Raw genomic sequence first — 14833 nt, 5'->3', positions numbered from 1 at the left:
AATTTCGAAGAAAGTGACCGGAAGTCCCGCAATACAGACAAAGTTGCATTTGCCGTCTTCTCTCTCGTTCCTTCTGCGTTAATGGTCCTTTAACACCGCCGATTTGCATAGGTTCGGATACGTCGGTACTCTTGAAGTTGGCATGGGTTTTGATCGGTACTCGGGTTTCGTACTTGAACCGATCTGCTTTTCTATTTTGAAGTCTGTGATCAAGTTGAACCACCAAGTCTATGTAGTCAGCGCAGACCTGGGGTGGATCTACTATCTGAGCAAGAACATGCTTAAGCTCTCCGCGCAGGCCTCGATGAAACAATGTGATCCTTTTGTTTTCTGGCCATCAAGTTTCCACAACCAGTCTATTAAAGGTGGCAACGTAGGACAGGAGATCCTGATTACCTTGTCGTAAGGATAGCAGTTCGTTATCAAGGGCCTGTCCTTGAGAGTGTCGAGCAAACAATCTTTCCATGCTGGCCTGGAAACCCTGAAAATTCTAGAGAATGGGATCATCCTGATTTACCAATGGAATAGACCAATCGGCAGCACTGCCACTGAGGTAAGATAGTATAAAGGCTACCTTGGTCTGGTCGTTAGGAAAGGCCCCAGGTCTGCATAGAAAGTGTAAACGACATTGGTTCATAAAGACGGCATATTTCTTGGGATCCCCCGCAAAACGTTCAGGCGGGGCCAAAGGCATGTGTCCAGGTAGATTGATTTGTACCGGGTTATTCAAACCCATTGATGTGGAAGTACCTCCGGAATTAGGTAAAGGAGTGTGCCCTGCCTGGGCCTGCAATAACCTTTTGGCCAGGTCATCTGTTCTTTCCTTGGATAGGATCAGTTCTCTTTTGAGAGCGTTAGTCTCCTGGCGGGCTGAGTGCACTTTTGCCCGTAATTCTCCCAAAAGCTGGGCCAGCTGATCTGTCTTTGAAGTCTCCATAGCGCCCGGGTGGGAAATTGTGGGTAGGCTTTGCGTTCTGTCGCGCTCACCTGATTCCCACGGAGGCGCAGGTCTGGCTTCGAGTGCTGATGCTTCTTCAATGGTGAAGCGCAGGACTCTGAAGATGGACAGGTAGGGCCCCTCTACTCTGGCTTCTCTGGCTCGTAGGAATATTCCCCTGTGTGTGAAAAGGGAGTATTACCTACTGACGGAATAATGCTCAAGCCTCCCACTTCCTTCCAACCCTCCACGATACCCTTCCACGATTCCCCGTGAAGTCTCACCTTAGGGTCTGGAAGGATGAGTTCTCCATCCTGCTTCTGATGCAGGGGCACGTTGAAACCCCGTTACTTCACTGGATTGAGGTTTGATGGAAGTTCAAATAAGCTTGACTATTCAGGTAAGTTCAAGCTTAATAATAATGTTCATTGTCTTATTGCAGCAAGCGCTAACGCTTATGTCTTTTTCCCCTTAGGGGCCGGGGTTCGGAATGCCGGAGATATGGCGCCGACCCGAAGTGAAACGTGCAGTTCCAATAAATGACAGGTAAGTTCTGGATGAGCGTTCGGGTAATGTCTTTGCATTCGCTCATTCAAAGTCTTTGTCTTTTTTCCCCATAGGGGCCGGGGTCCAGAATGCCAGGAAGCGGCAGGACCCGAAATTAAATGGGAATGACCCAACTGGTAAGTCTTAGAAGGAAACTGAGCTTTTCCTATTCCCTTCCTTCTCTCACCTTGCGTTCTTCTCTTTTTCTCTCTAGGCACTGGGAAGTGGCTGCGGATCCGGCTGATCGCTGCTGAAGATGGAGGTGCCCAGGAAAGGTGAGTGAAATGCAGCGCTGCAGCGATCGAAACGAAATGCTTTTAAAAATGATGTCTTCCCTTTCAGGATCGTCGGTGTGATGTCTCCGTGATACAGCTTTAGCAGGTAAGGTCTTCTTTCTCTCCCCAATTCTCTCTTATCTCCCTTTGCAGGTGACCCAGGATGCTGACAGGCGTGGCTGAAGTCCAGATGCAGGAGCTGACACGGTGAGCGTCCAGCTGCGAGGAGCAGAACAACGCGAAGCAAGAGTTGCTGATCGGGCGTGGTTTAAATAGCTTTGGAAGAAGTTCCAGGTATGTATCCTTCCACCGATCAGGTATGTATCCTTCCCCGACCACACCCAGGTGGAAAGTAGTCCCACAGGTAAACTAGTTCCATTCAGGCCTCAAGAGGGCCTGGATGTAGCAGCATGGTCTGCATCAGGTAAGTGCACATTGAAACACTTGAACACATGTCTAGCTTTATGAGCCTGGCGCCTAAGGCGCCAGGACAGGGGTCCAACATGAGCCTGGCGCCTAAGGCGCCAGGACTGTGTCCAAAGGGCCCCAGCTTGGGCCCGCTGGCACTTCCCTGGGGGGAATGATGCCTGCCTCTGGGGTTGCTGGGTCGGACTCGGCTCCTTGGAGGTAGGCATCATGACAACCATTTAGATTCCCATATACTCTGGAATGGCTGCTCCACAGGATTTTCGCAGGTCGCTTGGCCATTTAGTGCCTTGGCATTCTTCCTACCCTCTCTGGTCTGGAATTGGCACGTATGGAAAGCCGTTTCCTGTGCAAAGTGGCGGTTCGTTGATATATGGGTGGGCTGGATCTGTCTGGACACTGTCCATATCTGAGCCAGAGTGTGTCTGTTGCTGTGAAGATGTGATGCCAGAGGCTGTCCATGATTGGACAGCCCTAGCCAGTTTGAATGGAGGAGATCCTTACCATTGGTGCACCTGGGCGTGACGCCAGTCAAAATCCTGGATAAAAAGAGGACTCATGCAGCCATTTGACAGATCATCATTGGAGCCAAGACCCTTATGAAAATGTTCAGCCTGCTGAAGACCCAAGAATGACTGTTACAGCTGACCAGCATTGCCTCCAGGGAAGTCCCTCTGAAGCCCCGCTTCTTTCTCCTGCTCTCCACAAGGCCATCGTCAGTGCTTTGACCCCGGTATTGGTTGGAACAACCTGTCCTGACCCCTGCTTGAAGATCCGTGCTGGCTGAGACTTTGAAAGTATCTGTGGACCATCCAGTAAACTGGCCAGCTCACTCCTGGGCTACCGCGGTGCAGCTACCGTTTTGAGTGCAACCTGGAACTTTGTGGATCCTCAACTTGTGTAACCAGATGCCTGCTCCCGCAGTTTCAGCCTTCCTGACCAGAGAGAAGCCATACAGGGCCTGCTTCTTTGTTCGCACAACAAGAATCGCCTGTCGCCGCCTGACCGTGGTGACTTTTGCTGCAACCAGCCTTCATCATGTCCCGGAGGTCTCCTGAGGTCAGCTGTTCCATTGAGGTTGGCTCCCCAACAGTCCAGTCTTCAAAACTGTATCACCGGAGCCTGGAACAGCGTACTAGCCAAACCCAATCCTGACGGCTCCTGGACCTCCACTTGACTGAAAACACAAAAGTAAGTAGGCCAAGTGGATTCGGGAACCCCTGAAGTGGTTGCTGAAGACATCAGAGTAAGGGGGTGAGTTTGCATTTCTATTTCTACCTACGCTACAGGCATAGGCTTGTATGGGTGTAAAGTGTTAACCCTGTATCTCCTTTGCCTAAGATTGGTAGTGGTCTGGTCAACAATCCACTTCCTCGGGTTTCCCCTAGAGTGGTGGGATTGGGAGAGAAATCGGTCAGAATTAACATACCTTTTATTCAACTTCAACTCATAGAACATTTACTCACAACCATTGGCTCTGCCAACCCTTGTTCGCTAATCACATAGTAAACCCTTCTACAAAATACATATTGTGGAAACTGTGACTTTTGGGCTCAATTTATAGCAGTGTTGGACTTATTAAGGATGTGGGACCTTGCTTTAGGATTATCTGTGGGTGTTCTATCTAATTTATCTACTGGTAGATACTGTTTCCAAATTACTGTTTCCTCCATTTCTAACTTGCTGTTGCAGACACAGTTATTTACAGCATTGCCCTTAAACTGCATAACTGTTCCTGAAGGTAATGTGTTAGTGTTTTGTTAGCAGAAACCTCCAAAGGTAAATATGTATAAGTAGTTGTGTAATAATACTTACCTGGAAGTTTAATTTCTTAGAGAGTATTATAATGGCCTAATAATTAGATATTATTGCACATTTTATGTCTAACTGGAATTATTGGAGTGTTCTGTGTGTCTCTCTTTGTAGCCTTAGAGCAATCTTACACCATTCTATGTCTGTGCCTTACTGCTCTGCTACTCTACCTTGACTGGGTTTGTGGCTAAACATCAGTGACTTTTTTGTTCACCATAATAGGTTTCCCTCTGTGTGGGTTCTATAGAATATCGTGACCATCTGCTGAATATGCTTAGCCCTGACCTCGGGAGAAAAGCCTTCGCCCGAGGAGGAGTCCAAGACTGCTCCTATGAACTGACTTTTTGTGAGGGTGTTACTTGGGACGTTCTGAAATTGAGGGAGAAGCCCAGCTTGTGCAAGAAGTGACAAGTGCCACTGTGACGTTCATAAGCTTGTTCTGGGGAGCATGCTCTGATTAGACAATCATTCAGGTAAGGAAAGACATGAACCCCCTCTCCTTAGATCGGCTTTATCTACCCGCAGTAACTTGATGACCCTCTGGTTGAGGGAAGCTCAAAAGGTAGAAACTAAAACTGTTAGTGGCAGCTGCTCATCACAAACCTCGGGTACTTCCTGAGCATGGGGTTTATGGGCACATGAAAGTAGGCATCCAGGAGGTCAAGTGAAAACAACCAATACAAGAGCTCTAGGGACTGGTGGGACTGAAGGGCATGCAAGAAACTTGTTTAAGCGCCTCAGATCTAAGAAACCCTGTCCTAGAATTAAAGAGAATACCACACCCTGGTCCTTTTCCACTTGAGGCCCCATTTTGTTTGCGTCCTTCCGCAGCGAGAAACAATGAACTTCTGTAGTAGCCGATCTGGATTTAGGGGAAAAGGTGAGTAGGTGGGGGTAATTTGAAGGTCATGGGGGAAAATGGAGGCAGTAAACTGAGGTCACAACCTGTCACATCCAGGCATATGAAGTGATGTCCCACCATTCTCTGAAACATTGAGCCAAACACCCTCTCCAATTGAGTAGGGTGGGGGAATTTCTCTGAGTAGTTTTGGTGTTACAGAATTGGACAAGACAGAGGAAGGTGCATATTGGAAGGACCATACCTTCCACTACTTGTCTGGGCTTTTCTACTTTGACAAAAGGAGCTGCAATAGTGAAAGGGACTACTTCTCCAGTTCTGCACCATGGATTGAGACGGGTATTGCAGCACTGCTGCCCGTGAGGATTATGCTGCAGCTTTTCATGCTTGCAAGTTTTCAAATCTATTATCTACCTTAGGCTCTAAAATATATTTGTGACATCAAAGGGCACGTCAAGCAACTGTCACGACCCTCGCCCAAAACCCCCTCTGGTAAACCCATTGGCCAGGTGGAGTCAGGACTCGGGCCTCTAGAGCCTGGCATCCTCTTCAAAAGCCCTCATGGGGCCAGTCCTTGCGCCTATGGCGCCAGGCCTATTCACCATGAATGCACAATGTGCTTGGGAACAACTTTATTATTGTCAGCCAACATGGAGGCATCTACAAAGCTTGGTCCGTAAGAACCAAGCTATGCGGTCTAGTGTTCTGGGTGTGGTAGCCCAGGGACTACTTTTCCTGGACTATTTTATTGGGTCTATTTAAACCACACCCGAGCAAGACAACACGCTTTGCGTTACTTTGCAGCTTGCAACGTGACGCTCACTGTGTCCAGCTATTCCCTCGAACCTCCGAGAAGCAGAACCTTCAAGGAGACAAAAGGAACATCATTAGCAGCAGCATCTCACCTGCAGTCTTCATCTTTAAACACTTGCAGCAGCATCTCACCTGCAGTCTTCATCTTTAAACACTTGCAGCTGCTGAGAACAGCTTCCTCGAATCTGCACGCTTCCCAAACAGAACGACCTGAAAGAGGAAGATAGAGGCAACATTAAAGAAAGCAGTAGAGACATTTACAAATTACGAACTGCTCAAAGGGCTTACCTGGCTGGTCGCCTCTCGGCTGGAACCACTCCGGACATTCCACTCACGCTGAAGAACACCGCGACCTACAAGGAAGGAAAACACAGGTTAGCAAAGGCAAGACTTTGCAGCGCTGCGCATAACGCTTACTTACTGCATCATAGCGCTCTTAATGCGCCAACATTTACCAGCGGGCTCAACCAAGCCAGTTCGCCGCGCTGAAGCTCCGCATACCTAAGGGAGAAAAAAGAGACATTTTAAACAAAGAAAGGCATGCAGGATAGCAACAAAAGTAAAGAACAGCAATAAGACCTACCTGAACAATATCAAACGGGCCGGCGTCAGTGAAGTAACTGGACCGCACTCGCCATGAAAGACAACGCGCCCCTGCAAAGAAGGCAGGAAGGAGAGCACGCCTAATTCTACCACAAGGTGAGGAGAGGGCGCCAGAGGGGCTGAAATCATACGGGGGTGGAGGGAGGATACTTACCCCAGTCGGTCAGTCTTGAACACAGTCCTCCTGTATTTTCAGGCAGAACCTTCCCCGCAGACCACATTAGGGCAAAGCTGAGAAGCATACCAGCGAGTAACCCGGCTGGGTGGCGTCCCTGTGGATACCAGGTGAGCGTAACAGCAACCTCCCCTAGATAACTGGTGCAAAATCAGACTTTCTTAATCATGAAAATCTTTGTGACACAGTGTCTGTTGCTAAGACTCTAGACGCACAGTCATGTGTGTCTAGCCCTGATGTGAGTACATGACACATTGCCTCCTTCCCATTAGACACAATGTCCATAAAACCATTTAAATTCCCACTCTGGGATGTGTACTGCGGGCGCTGATACCCACAAGGCGTGGGTATGTTTACCTAAAGCATATATTGCATTAATAGCCTTTAATGCCATGCTACTTGAGGAAAAAAGTTTAGTGGAGAGGGCATTGTATCTTTCATCATCCCTGACCAGGGGCAGAGATTGGTAGGTACTTGCTTTTGTACCCGAAGTGGCAGGTTGCACCACAAGACTCTCGGGACTGGGGTGCTTTGATAAGAGGCCAAGGTATTTAGAGGATGGTATATAGTTCCTTACTAGGCCCTTATTTACTGCTGGTGCCGAGCAGGTTTTTTTTCAGAGCTCTAAAAGTGGGTCCCTGAAGGCGGAATGAAACGGAAGGAGCGGCTCCTTGGGGGGCCTTTTTCCAAGATGTTTGTCCAATCAAACTTTGTAAGATCTTTCACTGGAGGACCCCACCCTTAGGTTTGACCTTCCTGCAAGAGGCGTTAAGATGTACATAAGGGTCAGGTTGAGCGAATTCTAGTCCACTGGCATCCTTTAGTTCAGGGGGTAGCACTGCTCTCCTTATTTCCTCCAAAATGTATTCCTCTGAAGTACTTGAAACTCTAAACAGCTCCAAGTGAAAGGGTATTTGGTCTCAGTCCTCACCAAAGATGCTCTAGAATGACGTCATGAAATTGATAGGTGATCAAAGCCAATGGGAACCTTGAGGAGGGTGCCGATATGACACTGAAAGATGCAGTCGGGTGGTCAACGATGTCGACGCTTCTCAAAGACTCTTAGAGGTTGACTTCTTGTATGGACTCTTTGGAGTGTTTGCTTCTTGGGAGTCCCTGCTGTCTTTATCGGGTGTGCTAGATTCCATCTTTCCTAAATACTTCCATCATTTTCAGATGAAATTCATCACATTTTTCTGCTGAGTTAAACTTTAATATGAAACATACCTGTTTGTTGGACGCAGAATCTGTGGATGAGACTGTGGATGAGTGTCTGCATCTTCTTAGCTTTTTTTCGAGGAAGATGAAGAGGAACGGTGGGAGTTGCTTAGTGAATGTGACCACTTGCTGTGTTTTTTTAATCTCCAGGGATTGTTCAGTAACCTCCCAGCTGGTACATTTGGAGGATTATCATTTCCGAAGGGGTAGTGCTGAGTGATTGGGACGCTGCACGCCCCAACTGCTAGATTCGATAATCTCTCTTTCAATGCCTTTGGTGTCATTGACACCAGCTGAGCTTAGCTACTTTGTGTCTGGTACTCAGACACCAGAAGCATATTCTGTGAAGATACATCAATGACATTTTGGTGTCGCAATCCTGGCATCTTTTAAAACCGAATAAAATCGTAGGTGTGAAGTAGTATGTTCAGAGAAGTGTGCTGAGAAAGCAGGAAAAAGGAACTAAGGTCAAGGGCGTGTTGATGCCGACATCATGTCTAACCTTGAGGATGAATGGCGTTGAGGAACATCAATGCAAATGTTATATGATGTGATAAAGCAGGAGGAATATCTAAAATGAGGAATCTGTGGGAGGACACAAACCATTTGAAAACCTTTTTTGGAGTAAGGAATATTCTGGTTCACTTCTGCACTGGTTAGCGTGGAAATAAGAGGCACATTTTTAGGATCTGTTAGGTGTCTTCCCGGCCTACTGTTGTACCTTACCTGGGCAAACTTGTGAATCTGTTCAACTACAGCAGCAAAAAGTGCATTGACGCTCTCATCAATGAGACTCTGCATGTAATGCACTGCTTCTTCATCAGAGAGGTCCAATCGAAACTTATCCTGGACCTATGAGAAAGAGTGAAAACAAAATTAAGTATGGTGACAATCTCAGCACAACTCTTGACAGAAAATAGAGGCATATCAGTAGAAGAAACATCAGAATGCAATATTAGCAGTTTCCTTGATCCTAATGTAACTACCCAAAAAGGGAAACATATTTTAGGCTTCATTTTAACTAAGGATACATTTTAAAGAAAGAGAACAAATGACAAACTACCATATTTACATCCTCTGAAGTCACCATCTTAAATCCCCTGCTATCCCATGCTTTCCAGTTATATAAACAGAGAAAGAATATGTTGATTATAATATTGCTCACACAGACTCTACCTCATCATCTATTGGAATAGGTCCAGCTCAGTCTTGATACAAATGAAACATCCGCAGAGGGATCCAAGTACTCTCAATAGCCAGGCCTTGCAGCATTATTGCACAGGCTTGCAAGGATTGGAAAGAGGGAGGTGCTGTTCTCTTGCGATAGGAGATAGTAGTCACTACAGAGTGCAGAACATACTTGTCCATCTCACCACAAAAATAAAAAAACGTACTCACCGTAGTGACTAACGTCCTCCTAGTCCATAGTCCCCTTTCCTCCATAATGTATGGGTGTCTCTCGCTAGGGACGGCAAAGGAACCATTTTTCCCACAAAAAGAGCATTTCCCCATTATAGTTAAGGCAGGTGGGGCACGGCCCCAGGCGCATGCACGCTCCGTAGACTTCTCACTCCAGCGCCTCACACTAAGTCCCTCTTTTACGCGGCCAGTTGCATTTAACCCGACTAACTTATTTTTTAGAGGGGAGGATGGTGGGTCGTATGGAGGAAATGTGACTATGGACAAGGAGTCACTTTTAATTCATCCTACGCACTGTTCCCTTTCCTCCATTTTGCAGGGGCAATTACAACTGTGTAAAACCAGAGAGTGATTCATAACCTAGTCCCCGGGGATCCCGTACTCAGGTGGCCAGGGATGGCTCATCGCTTTTGGATCCCCAAAGCGAAAGAGGATCACATGGGTAGTGGGTCCTCGGGGAGTGGGGGAGAAACACCTTATGGCAAAACATGGCATCTCCCTATTTCCCCAACCCATCTAACCCCTATCACTGCTTATTTTATGGGAAACTACAGTTCCCATAATTCAAATAAAAGGTGGTGAGAACAGGCACAATCTGAGCGACAATGGGTGCTAGAAGGAACAGCTCTTTTGGGGCTGATGCAAACCATGCAATGGAAGTCGGAAGGCCAAGGGGCTGATCTGCGATTTCGAAGATCGAGAGAGAGCTACGCTAGAATCCCCCACTTACGGGAAGCCCTACGCATTTCAAGACTGAAACTGAGTAATCAGAAGAAAGAAACCGTCAAGGTACTTGAAAGCAGCCCGCGACCCTCGCAGGTGAACAGAGTTTGGAAGGAGCAGAGGAGCTGGAAACAGCCTTGACTGCTGCATGAAGAGCGTTGATGATAGAAGGGTGAGTGATACAACCGGTGAGTTATAAAAGGCAACAAATGTCTGATATGTGTTAAAAGCAAAAGCAATTGCAACTCAAAAGTTGAAGGTTGCGCATATGCCGATAAAAACGCGTAATGGAAAGAACAATTTCTGAATTGTAAAAGGAATGGATACAAAGTAACAGAGTGGTCCTGCGAGGTGAAATCGCACAGTCGAAAGTCACTGTGAAATGTTCTGAGTTTGGTAATCAAAGACAAGAAAGCTATCGCAATACTGACAGAAAGTTGAATGAATGAAAAGCAAAGTATGTGAATTCTGAATGTGCCAAGAGGGCAAAATATATGAACTATGAAAAAGGCCAAGAAGGCAACCCAAAGAGAATAAGAAACTACACGTACCAGGAGGAATTAGTGTTGTAAGAGGAGGAAGGTTGTGGATTGTAGAATTATTGAAAGAGAGGTCGAAATGGTCATGCAGAGGTCTATGTAAAATCCTTGCCGTTTCAAAAGTCTTCGACAGTGGAGAAGACACCTGAGACAAAACATGGGGAAGGAATCCCCCACGAAGATCCCATACGGCATGTGGCCGTTTGACTGGTGGATACAATCTTGTTAGGATCATGAGATGCCTTTTCACCACTGGGTTGGATGTGGAAAATGATATAGCTTAGGCTCCCATGGCCGCCAAATATTTACAGCATGTGTACACTTACACACAGGATTCGGCCATGTGAGCTGAAAACGATAGACCCTGAATCTAAGGAGGAGATCGGCTTTACATTGCTGTCTCTAGCCCAATAGCGGAATCGCGTCCATTTGCTTTTGTATTGGCTCCTGGTGGAATCAGTTCTTGCGCTCTGGATAATGTCTAGATTTCCTTCGATAGTCCCAGGTGCTGCAACATCTGGTGCTCAGGTATCAGGCCGCTAGGGCTGGCACACCGATGCTGGGTGGAATCCCCCAACCTACTGAGAGAGTAGGTGGTGGAGGCCTGTCGTGGGTAGTGGCACCGGTCCCTGCATGGCCATGAGAACTAGGTCGTAGTACCATATTCTGGCGGCCAGTAAGGAACTACCAGGATGAGACCTAGTCCCTGACCTTTCGTTGCACCTTCTGGATGAAGGGTGTCAGTGAAAACGCATACCCCCATAGGTTGTTCCATGATATGAGGAGTCCGTCCCCTAGGACGACTACATGAGCCCATCGAGGATGCAAACTGCTTGCTCCTCTTGTTGCCTTCTGTGCCAAATAGCTATACTATCAGATGCCGCCACATTTCAAACTAAGAACATAGGATATCTGGGCATATCACCCACTCGTAGTTGTCCACACCCAACCTGCTCAGCCTATCTGCTTTCACGTTGCTGTCACCTGGAAGGTGTATGGCCGACACGTGGATATTGTGAGCTATGGCCCAGTCCCAAATCTTTACTGCCAGCTTGCAAAGGGGAGGAGATCTAGTGCCCCCCTGCTTGTTCAGATAAATCATGGACGTAGAGCTGTCTGTCCTGATGAGGACAGCCTTGTCCCTGATGAGTGAAAGGAAGGTCCCAGAGAACTAGATGAATGATGCTGAGCTGCAGCACATTTATATGTTTCTCTTTGTCCTTAGCTGACCATAGCCCATAGACCGAGTAGTGGTCTAGGGTGGCTCCCCAGACCTCCAAAGACAAATCGATTGTGATGATCACTGATATCACAGACTACTGGTTGGACGAAGGGGGGTCCACTTGTCAGATTTATCTTGCTACTCCACTAGTGGAGGTCTGACAACAGATTCCCTGTTATGGGGTCTCTGTCGGACTGAGAGCCTTTCTGCCGACTCTAATCATGTGCTTAATGCATCTGGATCCCTCTCATTCTCAATTGGGTGTAGTCGACCACCAGTATGCATGCAGCCAACAAGTGTTGGTACCACCGTGCAGGAGTCTTCATCCTGATGAGGAAAACGCATGTTGCCGCTAGCACAGCCCTGATTCTGTCGCACATTGGGAATATATCCCTGGCTTCTCTGTGTCCGATATGATTCCCAGGAATAGCAACTACTGGGATGGCGTAAGCTCTGATTTGCGCCAGTTGATTGAAAACCCCAAATTAAACAATATGTCCATGAGACACTGTACAGTCTGTTGGGCAGCCCCCAGAGATGTGGCTCTGACGAGCCAGACATCCAGGTACAGGTAGACGTGATGGCTTTGGGTTCGGAGGATCACTGCCACTGCATTAACCTCGTAAAAACTTGATGTGCTGAGTTGAGACCAAATGGTAGCACCTTGTATTGGAAGTGCATTCCCATCACTGTAAATGTCAGGAACTGCCTGCAACGTTGCCACATATGGACATGTAGATATGCATCCTTTAGGGTCAAGGAGCACATCCAAACTCCCCCACACAGTGCCTCTAGTATATGGGCTTGTATTACCATCTTGAATTTCTGAGGGGTAGGCAAAGGTTGAGTTAGGAAAGATCGAGCACAACTCTCAGGCCTGCCCGGTTGTTTATCTGTATGGCAAAGATACTCAAATAGAAACTTTAGCCTCTCTGCGATGGAGGTACCTCCTCCACTGCATTGGTGTGCACCAGAGATGCTATCCCTGCCAAGAGTGCTGGTGACACTATCTGAAGTAGGTGGGGGGAAAGAGGCGGATTGGCAGGGACGGGGAGGCAAAAACCTATGGAGGGTTACTGAGAGAATCCAGGGGTCTGAAAACAACTGACACAAGTGCAGACTGTGAAGGGCAAGCATGACCCCCAATGGAGAACTGTAGGCCCAGATGTCACTCCTCATTGTTTTTCGGCATCTGAGGCTGGGGTTTGGGAATGGGTGTGGAAAACCCCCTTCGTGTAGAGTGCTGTTGCTTGCACCTATGTAAACTGGGCCAAAGGACCTGGGTCTGTGCTCCATCTGCCCTGTCTCTAGGTAAAGCTTTTTCCAGACGGTTTTGCTAAGAGTGCTTAGGACTTGGCTTTATGGGAGCTTGCCTTCTTCTTGGTGAGCTCCTCGTCTGTGGACAAGTGAAACAAGTCAACACCCTAGAAAGGGAGGTCCAGAATACCATCTTGGACATCCGTATATAATCTAGTGGCACACATCCAGGCTGTGTGCCTCATATCAGTCGCAACGCATATTTTTCACCCAGCTGTTTGGGCAACCACAGATTCCATTACGTCCTATGCAATGACATTTCACCTCAGCCAGTCCCCGCCTCAAACAAAGCCTGTCTGTGCACTGGCAGATCTGTAAGGAAGTCTGCTATCTCCCTCCAAAGTTTCCGATTGGCCACAGCTAGCATGGCTTCGGCATTGGTGCTCTGCAAGTGTAGCCCAGAGTTAAGGTGTACCTTTTTTCCAAATACCTCTGTCCTCTCTTTAAGGGAGTGAAGCTGTGGATGAACCTGACTCGGTCGAAGACTGCGGCTTTGAATACACAGAGGCAGCAGCTATGACTGAGAAGTGTGACTGGGGAGGCACAGATAAAAGGATGGCCCCTCTGCTTGCCTATATTTGGCATGAAACCGTTTATTAACTGACTGCGTGGTGTGTGGTTCATTTCATCCCTTTTAAGTTTTGTCTATTAGGTGGCGCTGAAAGCGCTACCTATAAAGCCGAAACTATGGTCATTAAATTAAGAGCTTTAACATGAGAGCTTGAAACAGGGCATTTGAATGCAGGTTTGTAATGCTTTTCAATGCAGGTTGACATATGAGGATGGATATATGTAGTTTGGCTTTGTGTCCCATGCAATTAACGCCCATTGCTAAGTGAAATCTATAGGATTTGCCTCCCATTCCCGCCCATTTTCCCTCCAACCACAACTCTTTTTGCACTCTTTGGCTGATTTTCTACTGTTTGGTGAATTTATCACCCATTTCTCCTTCCAAAATGACGGGCACCATGTTTTAATGTTATTAAAAAGTGTTCTGACTTGATTGATGCTTATTTATATATTTATTGCAGCTTTCAAGTTATGTACACATTTTACAGTATTTTTATTAAAAATAAACAACGTAGTGTTAGAGATACATTTTTGTATAAAATGGCACAGAATATGTACATCTAGTGACTTGTGGGGGAATGGTCCAGTGTTTTAGATGTAAGGAGCACCTGATCGGCTGTGCAGTTAGTGATGTGATTGGATGTGCAGTGTGTGTTTGTTTCTAGAAAGAAGGCATTTTGTTTCTATATTCCTAGCTGAGGACAAGTATGTGAATTTGTGCGCTTCGTATTTTTAGTTTTTTAAATTAATATTGCAAACACCACCAAGCCGCGGCCGGCACCTATTTGCAGCGTTAGTGCAATTAATTGAACATAGGCATGGCTTTTTCAATGCCGCAGCCGACATATAATTTGTTTTACTAATGTTAGAAATATATGCCTGTGATGGATTAATGTTCTTAACCCGCAGCCGGTACATATTTTCAATGCTTGGCTTTCCCAATGATGCCGCCGGCTCCGAGTTTGTTTTACTAAGGTTGCAAATATTTACAATGTTAGTGAACATGGGATGGGATTCAAACCCTTATGTTAAGCCTTACACTGAAGTGAAAAAGTGCAAAAATAATACAGATATGACGGCTGTTATAGCAGCTATATTGCATGTCTTGAATAAACACTATTTAGCTGTCTGAGGCCGGGATGATAGCTCAGGGGAAATGCATTTGTCTTGGTAGAAAGACAATGCATAGCAACACAGGTTCGAATTTCGGGCTTGTGCTCAGAAACTGGTCCCCGGCATTAAGTGTGCTATAAAAGAGCAATTATAAATTGTTTTCTTTTGCGTGTGGCTGGAATAAGTATTTGAACAAACAGTGAAAAGTATTCTAATAAATATAAGACCGCTTTATTTTTGTCTCCTTGCTATCAAACAATAAATGA

The 14833-nt window shown here is 46.7% G+C and overlaps 1 protein-coding gene across 2 annotated transcripts in view; it reads right to left on the bottom strand.

The window, feature by feature from the left end:
- The window catches only part of PIK3C3 (phosphatidylinositol 3-kinase catalytic subunit type 3), a 1987152-nt gene that overhangs the window by 42798 nt on the left and 1929521 nt on the right, over positions 1-14833 (bottom strand). For both annotated transcript variants that reach the window (XM_069626883.1, XM_069626882.1), the window contains one exon: positions 8391-8516. In XM_069626883.1, coding sequence (XP_069482984.1) covers positions 8417-8516 — 100 coding nt within the window. In that variant the 3' untranslated portion in view covers positions 8391-8416. The remainder of the gene's footprint in view (positions 1-8390; positions 8517-14833) is intronic.

This window comes from Ambystoma mexicanum, chromosome 6p (genome assembly GCF_040938575.1).
Source record: "Ambystoma mexicanum isolate Mex_15411 chromosome 6p, UKY_AmexF1_1, whole genome shotgun sequence".
NCBI classification, from domain to species: Eukaryota; Metazoa; Chordata; class Amphibia; order Caudata; family Ambystomatidae; genus Ambystoma; species Ambystoma mexicanum.
This window is presented reverse-complemented; position numbering and strand designations above follow the sequence as displayed.